Source organism: Haliotis cracherodii, unplaced genomic scaffold, assembly GCF_022045235.1.
Source record: "Haliotis cracherodii isolate W230 unplaced genomic scaffold, xgHalCrac1.p SCAF_2, whole genome shotgun sequence".
Taxonomy (NCBI): Eukaryota; Metazoa; Mollusca; class Gastropoda; order Lepetellida; family Haliotidae; genus Haliotis; species Haliotis cracherodii.
Window position 1 is genome coordinate 59,121,577 of NW_027266275.1, and position 17,105 is coordinate 59,138,681.

Below are 17,105 nucleotides of genomic sequence, written 5' to 3' on the forward strand. Positions count from 1 at the left end.
GACAAAGCATTTATGTACCACCAAGAATATGTTCAAACAGTCACTACGAAAAAATAAAAAGCAACGTTCAATCGTCATTTTAACGTGTCTAAACATTTGTTTGTAACTTACGCCATTTTTAACCAGCGTCAAAACACACACTGTGAAATCGAATTCCACGGTTCCGACAATATCCATATCTGCACTGTCGGAACTACAGGTGATAGTGAATATGACTAGTAACTCGACCTCAACAGTCGGACAAAAGAAAATATACAATTCAAACTGGATTTGGGCAAAAGAATAAAAAATAACAAATGTTATCAAAACGTTACTAGGCTGAAACCAGTCCCCGAAACACCTCAAACTAAAGGTCACAACACTACTATGATACCTGTATGAAATACATCAATATCTAATAACCATATTTAAATTTAGTTTCTAGCCACAATCAAACATGAGTGTATAGTTTCTTTTGCCCAGCACGTTATATTCGATCGTCCCTGGGAATTCGAATGGACGAGGTGTCAGTGTATTTCACCTGTGTTATTATGCTTGCATCGTTCAATCTGATCCATATGTTCGCCGTGGATCTCTGGCGTGAATCATGCATAGTTGCATACCCTACATAACAGTGGCACTGTCTTACCATGGTATGCGGCAGGTTCAGCATGCACACCGACGCCGTTGCTAATCAAGACTTGTGTTGCAACACGATTATTAAAAATCAATTAGTGACGGGCGTTATGTCTGTGATGATCAACTGTCTCCATCTGGAAATGTTCATAATCACATGGTTAGATTACAATCTGCAATATCTTTGTAGGATCAGCTCTTATCGGGATCCTGTACATGTTCTAACGATTGTCTTTGGTAGATTTATTAACCGAAGGCCAGGAGATCAATCAATCAAAGTAGCATCTAGCATTTCGCAGATGGGAACTTCCACATGCCGAGGACGCGGGGTTGGTGTTGAATTGTTGAATAATACATTCAGTGTTGTGTTGCCTTTCGTCTGTGTCCAAACTATTTGTTGTGTTGGGATGTATTGTAAATAGGTTGTATATAGGTTGATATGGAATCCTAGCAGGGATATTGTCGCATTGTCGGCCTTTTGTTGTATTACAATGTTGCAAACGTATTCTATTGTATTCTTAAACCTCCGTTACACTATCAAAAACTTTGATAAAAAACTTCGTCAAAGTCCATTTTGACCAAGTTTTTGATAGTTTTTGACGGACTTTGATGGAATAGAAACCGATCCTATTTCTCGTCAATCTTTGATCAGGGGGCACGGGTGGCCCAGTCGTCTAAGGCGCCGCGATTCGCTGTGCAGAGTTGCATCCCTTGGGCACGCCAGAAACCTATGATTGTGGGTTCGAATCCCGGTTCGCCCCGATTATGTTTCTAGGTTTGTCAGCACCATACCCGTGCTCGTGGGTTTCACCGAAGTGGTAAACGTCTGAGTTCTGCATCACTTCGGGCTTTCCTCCCACATTAAGCTGACACGCCGCGATATAACTGTAATACTGTTAAAAGCGGCGTTAAACCAAACTCACTCACTCACTCACCCAATCTTTGATCAAAGTTTGATGACGTTGATTTAATTTAGCCAATAAGAATGCAAAGAACATTTTCCCTCTTTCAACCGGAAGTGCGGAGAGTCAAGTGAAAATGAGCCAACTGTTTTGGACTGACGAGATGTTGGAAGAATTAATTGATTTGGTTCAACAACGAGCAGCTATTCGTGGGACCAGATATGCCCTTGCCTGTCCCGCCACCGCTTTCTGAACATGGCAACAGCAAAACATTCTCTGTCAGTAGCATCCATCTTGGCAATATAATTCCCGCCAAAACTTTGACGGCCTGTCAAAAACTTTGATGAGTGTAAACAGCCCAACTTGGACCAAGAAAACGTGGTCAAAGTTTTCTTTAACCAAATTTTTAATAGTGTAACGGGGTTTTACATTTACAACTGTGTTCCGATGTTGCAACTGTATTCTGTTCCTATTTTGCAACTGCGTACTATTGTTGCAACAGTGTATTAATTTACCGCAACTGTGTTCTGTTGTTGACCTGTTGAAGAAATAGGTTGAAATAAGAATTACCGTATTCGACGTAATAAGCGCCCAGGGCGCTCTCAAAATTAGGAATAGGTGGGCTCTTATTAGAATATTATTTTGGTGTAAAAAACAGAGTTGAAAGATAAATTTTGTTGTTTAAGCTGACAGCCTGAAATGTTTATGTACGACAGATATATTTTTCCAGAATTAAATTGCTCATAATTAAGGGTGCATATATCACACGAGTGTGTATCATACGCGAATAACTAAGTCTTGTGTACATTGATCAGTTGGAAGGGGTGCTAATTGGGATTGTTCACTTGCCAATATATTAACAAATATCGCCCTGGGCGCTTATTGAAGACGGGCTCTTATTACGTCGAATACGGTATCACAACTATAACATAAAACAAGGGACGTGATAATTCTGTCTTAATGGGCATGGTAAATATTGTGCTCTGTCAACACAGAGAAACCCAAGAAATGACCACCTTCACTGTCCACCTGGCATCTTTATTTATAGGACCCCCCAGTGTGTTTGAAGGTCCCCCGAGGCGGTGGTCAGCCGAGCGGCTATCGTTGGTCCAGCTATCTAAACACAGACGCATGCTCACCCAGCTGGACACTGCATTGCCTGCAGTATACGTACGTACTAATGAGAACCAATGTGGTCACTTGACCTACTACCGAAGTCCGTAATCTGGACCAGAATGGGTTTTGCACGTGAGTATTTGTTGATTCAAATAAAAGGAAACAGACCGCGATCAGTGTCGGTGATAACGTTATTGTGCGTGCGTGCGTGCGTGCGTGCGTGCGTGCAGTTTATTGCATTTTCTCATTATAGTTTATTGTTTCTATATTGATCAATCAGTCTGTCCGTCCGTCCGTCCGTCTGTAATAGTAATATGCTTGTTTTGTTTTCTTGTTTGTTGCTTAACGCCGCACTCAGGAATATTTCAGCTATATGACGGCGGTCTGTAAATAATCGAGTCTGGACCAGACAATCCAGTGATTGACATCATGAGCATCGATCCACGCAATTGGGATACGATGACATGCATCAACCAAGTCAGCGAGCCTGAACATCCGATCTCGTTCATCGCCTTTTACGGCAAGCATGGGTTGCTGAAGATCTATTCTACCACGGATCGTCACGGATATAATAGTACTATGCGATTTTGAGAACCGAAGGGCAATTGGTCCTGCAACATTATGTCTTCAATGAAATTAAGACCAGTTAAGATGATGAAAATAGGCAAGTCCAGTTAGATTTTTATATTTAACAGAAACCTATTACCTGATAAAATATTTCATGGACCATATGCTAGTTTACAGACGAATCTGGATCCGACGAACCGGTGATTGAAAGCACGTGTAGCTGATGACACAATTAACCAGGTCCAAAATAGTATCCACTCAATCTTCATTATAATCGGCTCTAACGGCAGGACCTATTCTGATTCGGAATTCCCAAATTGACATCACATAAAAGCCATTATGCCAAGGTGGATATCGCGAGACCAGATTGACACATACTATGTTGCAGTGTTAAAGTGACTAACCACATACAATTAGGCTTGCTAGATACTTGGAACTTACAACCTAAGAAAGTGAGGTGGGTTTAAAACCGCTTTGAACATATCCAGATTTACAAGTGTAGGTGGAGTGATAACTCAATTCTTTTTTACAAAATATTTTAGAAATATTCACTACCACAGTTTCGTTTGAGTCCTGTTCGAATGACACAGACGTCCTCTGTGGTCTAGTAAGACCGGGGGGTCGAGGGTTCGATCCCTGGCCGCGTCATGCCAAAAGGCGTTGACAGATTTACTTGATGTCACCCTGCCTAGTGCTCGGCATTAAGGGGCTAAAACAAGTTCTGGTCGGCTCGGAGTCAGTATACTGTGTCTGAGTGGGGTATTCATGTTAAACTGCGGCATGGTATCTCAGTGGGCTAGCACTATAAAATCGGTATTAGTCTGGAGGAATACAAGCAGCCACACACAGTTTTGGAAATAAAGTCTCATGACTCCTTTGGATTAAATTAATAAAATAATTTATTTCTGTAAAATATTTTCATTTCATAGACTAGATGTTAGTCTAGACAAGCGTTAACAACAAGTGCGGGTATGGTACTAACAAAATCCAATGATCTTAATAGGCACAAATCTGAGATTCGAACCTGCGACCAGCGGATCCTGCCACGACTAAGGAATGCAATTCTTCACAAAGAAATGCGGCGTCTTAGACCACTGATCCTGGATGTAGAGAAAGAGTAGATGCGACGTAGACCGACATGTAGGTAATAAAATGTATGAAATAACGTGGTCCCATTCAGTTTATGTCACGCCACATATGCAGTCTGCAGATAACGAGTATGAGATTCCAAGGAATGGAAAGGGGGAGTAGTCAATGATGCACGATGTTTGTGCACTGTCTGTATTTAGGCTGGAGGAGTAGTGTGGATGTAAGGGTAGATGTGATGTTGTGATGTTTCTTGTTTGACGCCGCACTCAGCAATATAGGCGATATAGTAATCGAGTCTGGACCAGACAATCCAGTGATTGATATCATGAGCCTCGATATGATGACATGCATCAACCAAGTCAGCAACTCTGACTACCCGATCCCGTTAATCGCCTCTTACGACAATCATGGGTTTCTGAAGACCATTTCTGACCCGGATCTTCACGGGACTCACATTCCGGTTCAGATACGAGTACCTTTATGAAGTCTTGTTTAAATAAAGGTACATATATAACATTGCAGAATATCTACCGAAATGTCGCATTCAACAGAACAAAATAAGTTGAAATCCACAAGTCAGCCCTAGTTTTATGTAAAGATATTTTGTTGAAACAAACGCGGAGGAACTTTCTTCATTAAGCTTCACCAACCAAACAAATAGGCCTAAGTTATAGCTAAAATGTCACTCTAGCACAATGTTGCTTTCTCTAATATGGACTCATTAGAAGTTCCACACGTGCAGTCTTCAGATAACATTCCAGTAAATGCGCGGATGCTACTATCTGAGATAGTCACAGCGTCTTTATGTGGGCCTTAATAGTAAGTGAGTAAACAGGCGGTAACAGAGACACGATAGCAGTGCGCAAAGGTATCTTGTTTATTTACGTGTCACAAGTCTTTTCTGTAACAAACAGTTACCAAAATCTATTTTTTGATACCACTGAATTATCGAGAATGCATTGAAGTCTTCTACGCTGGCTAGTCATATATTCCCAAATTCATTTTGCATATAGAATGATATATTTGAGAACTTTTTCATTTTCATCGTACGTTGGCCACGTGAATTAAACAGGGTGCATCTAACGCAGTATCAGTGTTCACGTCATGTGTTGGTAAATAATCAGTGTATAGTTCCGGGTATTTCCTGAAAGCTTCCCGGGTGGCTCAATCGTCTAAGGCGCCGCGATTCGCTGTGCAGAGTTGCGTCTCTAGGGCACGCTAGAAATCTATGATTGTGGGTTCGAACCCCGGTTCGCCCCGATTATGTTTCTAGGTTTGTCAGTATCATACCCGTGCTCGTAGGTTTCACCGAAGTGGTAAACGTCTGAGACCTGCATCACTTCGGGCGTTCCTCCCACATTGAGCTGACAACTGGAATATTGTTAAAAGCGGCGTTATACCCAACTCACTCACTCCTGAATGCTTCCACTTAACCTGACACAACCAAGGCTACGTAGTGGCTGTTCTGTACGGTAAGACGTGCTACTCATCAACTTTGGCCCACTCACTCACTCACTCACTCGCTGGTAGGCTGGAAGGGTATTATGAGTGAGTGAGTTTGGTTAACACTGTTTCACCACACTAATGTAAGACCCTCAATCACGGGTATGGTGCTGACAAAACTGCGACATAATCAGGGCCAACCGGGATTCGAACCCACGATAATAGGCTTAAAAATCGCCAAAGGGTCACAACTCTGCACTGCGAATTGCGGCGCCTGTGATGATTGAGCCACCCGTGCCGCCAATATACATGTGTATCCTGCATGTAGCATGAAAAGTTATCAATGAAAGAACACAAGAAATGGTTTTATGTTATTCATATAATTAAACATTTAAAGTTAAAAATGTACACACTTATTTTCATTTTCCTTATTTACAGTATGTACAAATACAAACACACATCTACTCCTCCTCCTCCTCAATCACATCCAGTCCCCACACAGTGACACGTGACTCCCCCTCCTCACACAGCTGATACTCTGGGGCCACCTCTGCCCCAACCCTGCCATATCCCCAACCACGTCGCTCCAATTCACACCATTGTCCAGACAATATTCAGGTTCTCGTTCCAATCCCATTTTCTCAGAAATTAAGGCTTTGGTTTTTGTCTGCTGGAAGTTGGGCTGCAGAATATCGGGAATGTCAATGTTTGCTATCTCGGCGTCTTCACAGCGAGATAGAGGACGGCTGCTTGACCGCCATGCAGGTTTCTGTGTCCTTGTGAAAGTCTTCCACAGGAAGTAGACGGTGACTACCATAGCTGAAACAGAGTTTTAAAGTGTGTATGACTGTCAGGTAAGAGTTAAAACACCTAAGGATAGCACAAAAGGCAAACGTTTCCGTCACTATATACAGCGTTAAGGTAAACTTTCGGGAAAATATCTGTGTTTATTCCTCAAATATGTTCATATCAAATATGCATTATCCTATTATGGGAAAGTTTACAAAATGCGGAAATGCGCTAAATCTTGATAGTGCGTGATTTTGAAGTAATGAGTGAGTGAGTGAGTGAGTGAGTGAGAGAGGTTTTACGCCGCTTTGAACAGCATTTCAGTTACATCACGGTGTGCCAGTTTAATGTGGGAGGAAAGCCTGAAGTGATGCAGGTCTCAGACGTTTACCAATTTGGTGAAACCCACGAGCACGGGTATGGTGCTGAAAAACCTATCGGAAAGCGAATCGGGATTCGAACCCATGATCATAGGTTTCTGGCGTGCCCAAAGGGACTCAACTCTGCACAGCGAATTGTGGCGCCTCAGACGATTGGGCCACCCATGCCACGAGGTATCAGTGCGGATGAAGAGAAAATCAACCTACCAATTCCTGCTAATACTGTGAGAGTGAGAAGACAGATTTTTCCGGGGCAAATCCACGTGACATCTGAAAGAAAACAATCACGCATGTACTATTTCAATGGTAACAAAGTGTTTAGAATGTACAACCGTTCACATCACGAGGGACGGATATTGGTCAGTTTCCGTTAAGTACTCAGGTACCATGTCCAAGATGGTGAGGTATTATATTATGTGAAACGACATCCAACATAAAATTCAGACACATCAAGTTATTAAAGAGGATAATCAGTTGTCGGTTGATTGTGTAATATACTCACCAGGAAAAGAAACGAAGGAGGTGACTTCAGCTGACGAGATTGTCGTAGTACTGAAACAGAGCGGGTTTAATAAAAAGAGGGATGACATATGGCATTAAGTCGTTTAGAATAAAGATAATTCCATGAAAATGAGTTGATTATGATAAGCTACACTGTCGGGCAAAGTATATACCCATATTTGATGGTGGCTAAAATTGAAAAAACAAAAATGATTATTCGGGGATGATGTATTTGATATAGATATCATAGTTATGTTTGGACCTTAACTTTGCAGAGTTTCAGCGATTGTTTTCAGCCTAGTAACGATTTGATAACGTTTGTAAATGTTTTGATCAAATCCAAGTTTGAAGTGTGTCTTTTCTTTTGTCCGTTACTTTTACTTTGACATAATAACCCAAATGTGTTGATATTCTGACCCAATACTGATAAATTATCATACCTAAACTTAAATGTGACAATGAAAGGCCCGTATTTGGATTTATATGCAAAGTCGGATACTATCAGGTTTGAGAGTGTGAGTTTGGTTTTATGCCGCTTCAAGCAATATCACGGGGGGGGGGGGGGGGGGGGGGCACCCACAATATGCTTCACACGTTGTACCCATGTTGGGAATCGAACCCTTTAACCACTTGCCAGTACAACTGTCCCCAGCAAAAACAAGAGGACACCCAGAAGATGTATCACACGTTGTACCCATGTTGGGAATGTTGGGATATTACATGCAAATGATTTATTATGATTAGCTAAACTGTGGGGCAAAAGAAAGTATACACCCATGTTTGATGGTTGCTAAAACTGAAACAAACAACAATTGGTTGTTCGAAGGTAATGTATTTGATATGGGTATCATATCTGTGTTTTGGGCATTAAGTTTGCACTGTTGTCACCAAAGTAACGTTTTGATAATGTTTGTAATATTTTGGTCATGTCCAATTTTTAAGTGTATGGTTAATTTTTCCCTGGAGCTCATTTAGACATAATTACACTAATGGTTGGAGTTGATATTTTGTTCTATTTTCGCAATAAATTCTCTTGACATAAAATCAAATGTAAATTTTAACTTAAGTTAAATGTGACAATTAAAGACCTATATTTAGAATTTACATACATCGTCGAATACCTTCAAGGAAGATTGAGTGAGTGGGTGAACTAGTGATTATGTCGCTTGTATCATTATCAGGACTCATTATTCTGAGGACACCCAGAACACGCTTCACACGTTGTATCCATGTCGGGAATCGAACCCTAGACTGCGGCGTGACGAGCGAACGCTTAAGTCACTGGCCAATAGCACTGCTCACATCAAAGAAGATGTGAATCTTACCTCGTACGAGCCGGTAGAATCAAGTTAGGAGGCATCTTAATGTTCAAAACGACGGAAAGATCGAAGAGCGTGATAAGTTAGCACCATACGGGCAGACAGCTTTGTCGTGATTGTGACGTCACGGACCATATTTACATAGTGACGTCACGTGTTTGCGTGGACTTAGCTGGGTTCCGTCTCTTCATATGACGAGATGACGGACGCGCAGAAAGAGCGCAGAACCACCGTATGAGGAGCTGCTGATGTACCTATGAAATTAGGCAGAAATGTAGGCCTAGATGTATCATAGAATGGACATGTTTCTCGGAAAGTTGGACTCATTATCGAATACATGTGCAGAATGTATATGGAAGGCCAGGTAGGTACTCCGTAGTTTCCGTGTTTACACACAAACATGGCGTCACCACGTCCATGCACCATCCAGTCAGAATTGACTATCGACGATCAGGACAAATAACTCGTGTACATTTTTTTTATCGCTATCAAGATAATGGTATCGAAAGCCAGTGTCTAACACGGGCATTTACATGCAAGCGTAGGCAAACAGATTTAGTGAGGAGGCTGTCTGGATCTGTTGCCTTTACATCTATTTGGAGCCTTTTACATGTGCAGCAACATTGCCCTGGAGACATAATCGAAGTGATTTAGCGAGGACAGTTGGCATATCAATTTCCATACTTGGAGCTATGCGACTTAAGGGCCTTTCCCGACTTTAAAACAGTTGGGTTTGACCTAAATTGTACCTTGTTCGCTTTTGCCGATGTGTTGGACATTTGACTGCATTCCGTAGCGTTATCACTGGCCACGCAGACTCCAAACAAACGTGACGTCGAACAGACTAGAGTAGCTTCCCTTTGATAAGGCCAGGTTCACACAGTGCCGGTTATGGCTCCCGTTTGAGATCAGACAGCGCTACGACACGGAAAGTGAAAAAAGTCTGATTACTATCCTTAATGATCTGGAATGTCCTATCATTGTTTGAACGCAGTCGTATACGTTCGTAAAAGAATCCTATGGATCGGGAAAGGTCCAGAGAGATCGACCAAGCACTCCCGACAGTATGGCGAGTCCCGTAACATTCGGGAAACTCGGCCGATTTTGTCTAGTCGGATTACAATCGTGACTATGTCGTGACAGATTCTGCTGTATCGGATCACAATCGTAATCGTCCTGTGTTGTCTGGACGGTGTCCTGTAGATCGTGATGTCGTGATGAACGGGCATGAATTGTTCATTGCCGTTTCTTGTCGATTGAGTCCAGATTGTGTCAAGATTTTGCCGAATGGGAACCGACTTTGTCGATTCCCTGTCCGGTCACTGTCTGATATCTGTCGGATCGCATTCGGGAGAATCGGGACGCTGTCGGGACAGATTCGGTCGTTTTTTACCATGCGGAAGATGCAAATCGGATCAGATTCGGATTGAGAACGGGAGAATGGGGACGAATTCGGCTCGAAACGCCTGAATCGGGACGCTTCCTGAAAAATATCTGTTTGTTTGTGAATTTCTCGCCGCCTTGAATAACAGGATCTTGATCAGACTTTGATGAATTTTAATCGGGAATGGTCCTATCAAGGACGGCAGTAAAAATCCTGAATGTGTGACTGAGCCCTAAAGGACTGGATTGGATTGGATTGCCTCGAAGTGCGATCACTGACAAAGTTGAAAATCATGGATATGCGATTGGCGTTTTGACCTGCAATGATTATGTAGTGTTGTGAGAGATAAGAGAACAAATTAGACGATACCATTTGACGATCACATAATGATGCCTATCTTACACATGTGCCAGGGAAACTTGCAATGTTTAGATACTGCTGTCATAGATGATAATTACAGTTTCGACGATTAAGAACGGAATTTTCTTAACTATTTTACGCACAAACCATTTGGAAAACTCATTTTTATGGTCATAAATTAGAGAGGTTATCACGCGGGTGTGTTTTGGATTGATAAATGTCCTGTATTTGTAATATTCATCGCCTTCACTCCCACCACAGGACATTTACCATCCCACAGCACACCATATTTTTATGACTTTGTATTGAATCGAACTTTCCATATGGAGTCAAAACACGACATCGAGCTGCACACACCTACCAAGAAAAAGAGAATCTGTTGTAACTACCACATGTGTATCTTGTATTCAAGCTGCGGATAGCGCATTCCCCTCATCATTTAATATAGTTTTTTCTCTCTATATGTCATTACTGGGAACGACGGAATGTCCCGTAAGAAAAGTCTTCCAATACTGCTCCAACCAGTCATGCATGCACACATCGAACGTATTTCCGCATATAAACTCGAAACAAATTAGGGGATACGCGAAAATAACGTAAAATGTCCAAGAATGTAAGAGGTATTAGTTTGTCGTAATATTTGTATGGTAGTAATGAACGAATTTGTAATGCGTTACAAGGGGTAGTGAAGTATGACAGCAGATGTTATAACCGCCAACGATGTTTAAGGACGATAGGCATAAGATGGGAAATTTCAAAGTGGACGTTTTTGGATCAGTAGTGCGTTATCCCGTTACGATTTGTCAAACATTCATTCACTCCAAGACGCAAACTGCGTATGAATCTCCGAAATACGATTTGAGGGAACCTGTCCCACTCCTCTTGCTACACCTGGCCAAGTTCGACCAACGTGGTCGGCAGCATATGACGTTGGCTCACACGTCTCCCTACCATGTCCAAGACGTGTTCAATGGGGGAAAGGTCTGGGCTTGTTTCTGGCCAGGGTATTTTATAGATGTTGTGCTGCTGGAGGTGAGCATTGACGATTCGTGCACGGTGAACACGGGCGTTGACGTGAAAGACAACAGGTCGACCCCCACGCCTTTGCAAACGGGACAGTAAAGGGTGTCAGTATGTTGTCCCGATAGTTGTGCCCAGTGACTCCTTCCTTGCACAATATGGAGTGGGGTTCGCTCAGTTATAACCGAACCACCGCCAGTTATGTAATGAGGTCTGAGGTTGACATTGGCTTGACGTTCATTTCGACGTCACCAGACACGACCACGCCTATCAAGGCATTGCTAAGTGAATCGGGACTCATCTGAAAACATGACACGTGACCAGCGACGATTTCGAGGTTATGTATATCATTGACGTCTGTGTGAGAAGTGGCACAACACGTGGCCGTCGAGCATGGAGATGGGCTGCATGTAGACGATTTCTAATCGTCTGATCCGTACCTCGTACTCCATTAGCCTGACGATAGTTTGTAGCAGTTTGATTCACCGTTTGAGCTCGATTTCGTATAGAATGGTTTCGGATCAATCGGCCCTGTAATCTTGTTGACCTGAGACGCCCTGAACGGGGTAGATCGTCAACATTTTGGGTTTGCTGGTACCACTGCCATAGTCTTAACATTGGCCACTGCACGCTGACTTCTGCAAGATTCCAGCATGCCAATAGCCTTAGACGCTCCGCGCGATGCAGACCCTGAATCGCAAGTTAATTGACAAACATTGAGTGTAACCATGTAAATCACAACTGTATGATAAGAATCAATAGGATTGACATAAATAATGGTCCACGGAGATTACTCGACCTTTCTTGAAAGCGTCAAAATCAGGAATGACAGCCTACGCACGTGTGTGGTGCTACTCCGTGAGGCACGTGAAACTATAGGACGTTTTACAGATACATCTGTTCTTGCATAGGATGTTTGTCGGCAACACTTATCTTTGTTCTAATACTTGGTATTAATATTTATATTTCATTACCCCCAACTGTGTTTTAAGAGTATATTTGTGAACGTTTTCCTATTTTCATTTGACTTGTCCACAATGATTGAAGCGGGTGCATCTGACGCATCATCAGTGTTCAAGTCCAGTACAATTCCCCCTGCCAAAATTACACATTGTCTCATTCCATGCAGTTCCTAAACGCTAGCTGCAACAGTCAAAACTGTGCCTTCTGTTGGGGCTGTTCTGTACCGTCACCATTTTTCACTTACTTTTGTGTCAGTTGCCCCGTGTCCTTCATTAACCAGCGGCCTTGGACATATATCAACCCCAGTGTCTAGAAGCGGATACAACATCAACTTTGACCCAGGTATCACTCACTCACTCACTCACTGGTAGGCTGGAAGGGTATTGTGAGTGAGTGAGTTTGGTTTAATCAGTTTTCTCAGTCATATCACGGCGTGTCAGCGTGATGTGGAAGAGAAACCTCATGTGGTGCAGAGTGAGTGAGTGAGTTGGGTTTAACCCCGCTTTTAACAGTATTCCAGTTATATCACGGCGTGTCAGCTTAATGACGGAGGAAAGCCCGAAGTGATGCAGGTCTCAGATGTTTACCACTTTGGTGAAACCCACGAGCACGGGTATGGTGCTGACAAACCTAGAAACATAATCGGGGCGAACCGGGATTCGAACCCACAATCATAGGTTTCTGGCGTGTCCAAGGGACGCAACTCTGCACAGCGAATCTCAGCGCTTTAGACGACTGGGCCACCCGTGCCCCCCATGTGGTGCAAAGCTTAGGCGTTTACCACCTATGTAAGACCCACACGCACGGGTATGGTGCTGACAAAACTAGCGACATAATCAGGGCCAACCGGGATTCGAACCCACGATAATAGGTGCCGCCAGTATGCATGTGTATCCTGCATGTAGCATGAAAAGTTATCAATGAAAGAACACAAGAAATGGTTTTATGTTATTCATATAATTAAACACAAATATATTCAAACAAAATAATACAAAACTGATTTTGATTTAAAATTTAAAATGTACACACTTTTTTTCATTTTCCTTATTTACAGGTATGTACAAATACAAACACATATCTACTCCTCAATCACCTCCAGTCCCCACACAGTGACACGTGACTCCCCCTCCTCACACAGCTGATACTCTGGGGCCACCTCTGCCCCCACCCCTGCCATATCCCCTACCACGTCGCTCCAATTCACACCATTGTCCAGAACAAAATCAGGGTGGAACTTCAGTTCTCGTTCCATGTCCTTTTTCTCAGAAATGAAGGCTTGGGATTTTGTCTGCTGGAAGTTGGGCTGCAGGATATCGGGAATGTCTATGCTTGCCATCTCGGCGTCAACGCAGCGAGATAGACGACGGCTGCTTGTCCGCCATGCAGGTTTCTGTGTCCTTGTGAAAGTCTTCAACAGGATGTAGACGGTGACTACCACAGCTAAAACAGATTATTAAAGTGTGAATATTAAAATTGGAAACTTTACAAACTGTGAAATGCGTTAGATCTTGATAGTGTGTGATTTTGAGGTACTAAAAGATTCAGAAGAGGAGGAAGTGAGAAATAACCTACCAATTACTGCAAGTATTGCGAGAGTGACAGGACAGATGTTTCCTGGGCAAAACCACGTGACATCTGAAAGGAAACAATCCCATGTGAACTATTTCAAAAGTAACAAGATGTTCGACCTTTTACACCATGAGGGACTGATATTGGTCAGTTTCCCAGCAGTAATTTAATACGTTTACATAATGATGAGGTATTATATATATGAAATGACATCCAACATTAAATTCAGATACGAACATTAGTTGTCGTGTGCTGTGTAATATACTCACCACGAAAAGAAACGTAGGAGGTGACGTCAGCTGACGAGAGTATCTTAGTACTGAAACAGAGCGGGTTCAATAAATAGAGGGTTGACATATGGCATAAAGTCATCTTGTAACCATAAAGTTGTTTTGAATTAAGATATCACCATGAAAATAATTCTATTGTGATAAGCTAAATGTCGGGCAAAAGAAAGTATACACCCATGTTTGAAGATGGCTAAAAATGAAACAAATCAAAGTGATTATTAGGGGATGATGTATTCGATATGGATATCAAAGTAATGTTTGGACCTTAACTTTGCAGAGTTTCGGCGACTGTTTTCAGTCAAGTAACGATTTGATAACGTGTGTTAATGTTTTGGTCAAATCTATTTTTCAAGTATGCACTTTTCTTTGCCCGTTACTTTTACTTTGATATAATGACCCAAAAGTGTTGAGTTGATATTCTGTCCCAATAATGATTAGTTATTAAAACAAACTTATTTGGATTTATATGCAACGACTGATACCATCAGAGTTGAGTGAGTGAGTTGGGTTTTAATGCCGCTTCAAGCATTATCACGGCTGGGCCACACCTACAATATATGCTTCACACGTTGTACCCATGTGGGGACTCGAAGCGGGTCTTTGGTTTGACAAGCGAAAACATAAACCACTGGCCCATACCACTGCCCCCAGCAAAATCAAGAAACTCTTACCTCGTACGAGCCGGTAGAATCCAGTTAGGAGGCATCTAGGTGTTCAACACGACGGAAAACTCGAAGAGCGTGACAAGTTAGTACCATATGGGCAGACAGCTTTGTCGTGATTGTGACGTCATGGCACATAGTGACAATTGTGACGTGTAACACCAGTGACGTCACGTGTTTGCGTAGACTTAACTGGGTTCCATCTTAAGCTGGCTCCCGGCTCCCTTTGCGCGTCGTCAACTTGCGATATTAAAGACGAAGTCCAGCTCCGGACTTTTCTCTTGTTTGTAAACAAACGCGCTTTTTTAGAAATCAGTATAGAACGGACAAATACAAGTATTGGGGGGCGCTTTACATATTGTTTTGCATAATTATATATATATGCTACTACAACTGCGACAGTGAGTTGCATGACAATATATATTTATACATCAAAGTGACCGTATCGCTAGCTCTCCCTTGGGCTTCGATGACAGCACGTGGAGCCGTACAACCAATGTAAACAAAGGATAACTACGCAAAAACAAGTAGATTTTCACGCATTAGGATACTTTCTTAATGAACCGTAACCATTCTTTGACATTTGTTAATGAAAATGTGTAGACTTGTCAAATATGTAAAGGATGAAAAGCATATGCAATATTTTGAATGGACTGTGAAAGATGTGACGAATCGTCACATCGCACTGGCCTGTGGCAGGGGTACCATGTTGGTCGCATGGAACTCTGGGTAGGAGAGTGTCTCTTCATATGACAAAAGATAGATGCGTAGAGAAAGCGAGGAACCAGCCTATGTGAATGTCATTGTATTATTCATTTGTGACCAGCTCGTGTTATTCTGGGACAAGTCGTATTTCCGCAAGTGACATTCATCGATAGGGGGACGAGTCTTCTTGCAGTTACGGAAAGGGGCGAGTGGTAACGAATGTGGATTATTGTGTTGCACTTATGGAACGAGCAGTCCTCTATACAGTTATTGCTAGACAGGATTCCAACTCCCATGTTTTCAACACAGATAGAGTGCATGTGGAGCTGTTGATGGCCTGAACGCAAATATGAAATAAGGCAGAGATGTAGAAATATAATTTTCTCATGACATAAGCAGATATGCAGGGTTTGTGCGTACACTTGTCATACCCTGCACTCCTTGTAAACGATTATATGCATTATGTGCAACTAATGTTGAGAATGTCTGCACAGGAAGTCATGAATTTATACTCCAAAATTTGCAACAAAATAATTTGTGCGACGAAAGTATGGTAACCAAACTAATCTGAGTACAGCCCGAATGGCATAGCATAATATTAGGTTATTGGTAAAGCCATGATATCAAAATCACAGGATTGTCTGGTCCAGACTCGATTATTTACAGACCGCCGTCATACACCTGGAATATTGCTGAGTGCGGCGTAAAAAAATAAAACAAACAAACCATGTTATGGCGCCGGGAAATCTCGAAATATCACGAGCATTTGTTTTTCATCTGGAATCCTTATTTAATATTCACTTATGATGAAATAAAGTCAAAATATAGGTCTCCAGCAACCTCCATATGTTTGTCGTAAGAGACGACTCGATGGGTAGGGTGGTCACTGGTCAGACTCGCACCATTTAGGCGGTTTTGGTTGATTGCATTATCGTATCCCAAATGCACCGATCGGTGCTCATGATGTCAATCACTGGCTTGTCTGGTCCAGACCGACGTCATATAGGTGGAATGATTTCGGCGTTAAACAATCAAAATAAAATATAAAACATGCAGGAGGTAACATCTATGACCCTCCATGTCGGGGTGCCATGAAGTGCAATGATCATGACTGGAGAAAAATGTTCCTGAATTTGGAAGAACGTATACTCTTTCTAGGGCCAACTGCACATGCACTGTAACCCCGACTTTCGGTCGACAGATGGCAGAAATAGGGCAGGACATGAAATAATTCCAACCTGTTAGCCCTAGTCACGTGATCGTTTACAATAATTCATTAGGGCAAATTTTAGTGATATTGTCGCTTTCTGGGTTGAATTTTGAATCTTCACCACAGATATGTGAAATATAAGTACCACTGTAAGGCTTTGACGATTGGTTCCATGGTACATACCATTAGGACATACACTAGTGGTCGTATGTCCACGCACA

The 17,105-nt window shown here is 42.3% G+C and overlaps 2 protein-coding genes across 2 annotated transcripts; both read right to left on the minus strand.

The window, feature by feature from the left end:
- Nucleotides 1-6,213: 6,213 nt before the first annotated feature.
- LOC139467407 (uncharacterized) lies at nt 6,214-8,762 on the minus strand. The gene is made up of 4 exons (XM_071248965.1): nt 8,728-8,762; nt 7,404-7,453; nt 7,109-7,171; nt 6,214-6,551 (listed from the first exon to the last, which is right to left on the minus strand). Exons 1-4 carry the CDS (start codon nt 8,760-8,762, stop codon nt 6,214-6,216), a joined length of 486 nt encoding a protein of 161 aa, XP_071105066.1.
- A 4,764-nt stretch (nt 8,763-13,526) lies between these two features.
- LOC139469833 (uncharacterized) lies at nt 13,527-15,013 on the minus strand. Its single transcript, XM_071252137.1, has 4 exons — nt 14,979-15,013; nt 14,287-14,336; nt 14,021-14,083; nt 13,527-13,888 (listed from the first exon to the last, which is right to left on the minus strand). The coding sequence occupies exons 1-4, from the start codon at nt 15,011-15,013 to the stop codon at nt 13,527-13,529; spliced, it is 510 nt and encodes a 169-aa protein (XP_071108238.1).
- Between the last annotated feature and the right edge of the window lie 2,092 nt (nt 15,014-17,105).

Coding starts and splice junctions, on each gene's coding strand:
- LOC139467407 (XM_071248965.1), bottom strand. CDS start 8,762: ATGCCTCCTAACTTGATTCTACCGGCTCGTACGAG. Junction 7,172..7,403: donor CTCCTTCGTTTCTTTTCCTG/GTGAGTATATTA, acceptor GTTTTCTTTCAG/ATGTCACGTGGATTTGCCCC. Junction 6,552..7,108: donor CACAGTATTAGCAGGAATTG/GTAGGTTGATTT, acceptor ACTCTGTTTCAG/CTATGGTAGTCACCGTCTAC.
- LOC139469833 (XM_071252137.1), bottom strand. CDS start 15,013: ATGCCTCCTAACTGGATTCTACCGGCTCGTACGAG. Junction 14,337..14,978: donor ATTCTACCGGCTCGTACGAG/GTAAGAGTTTCT, acceptor GCTCTGTTTCAG/TACTAAGATACTCTCGTCAG. Junction 13,889..14,020: donor CGCAATACTTGCAGTAATTG/GTAGGTTATTTC, acceptor AATCTGTTTTAG/CTGTGGTAGTCACCGTCTAC.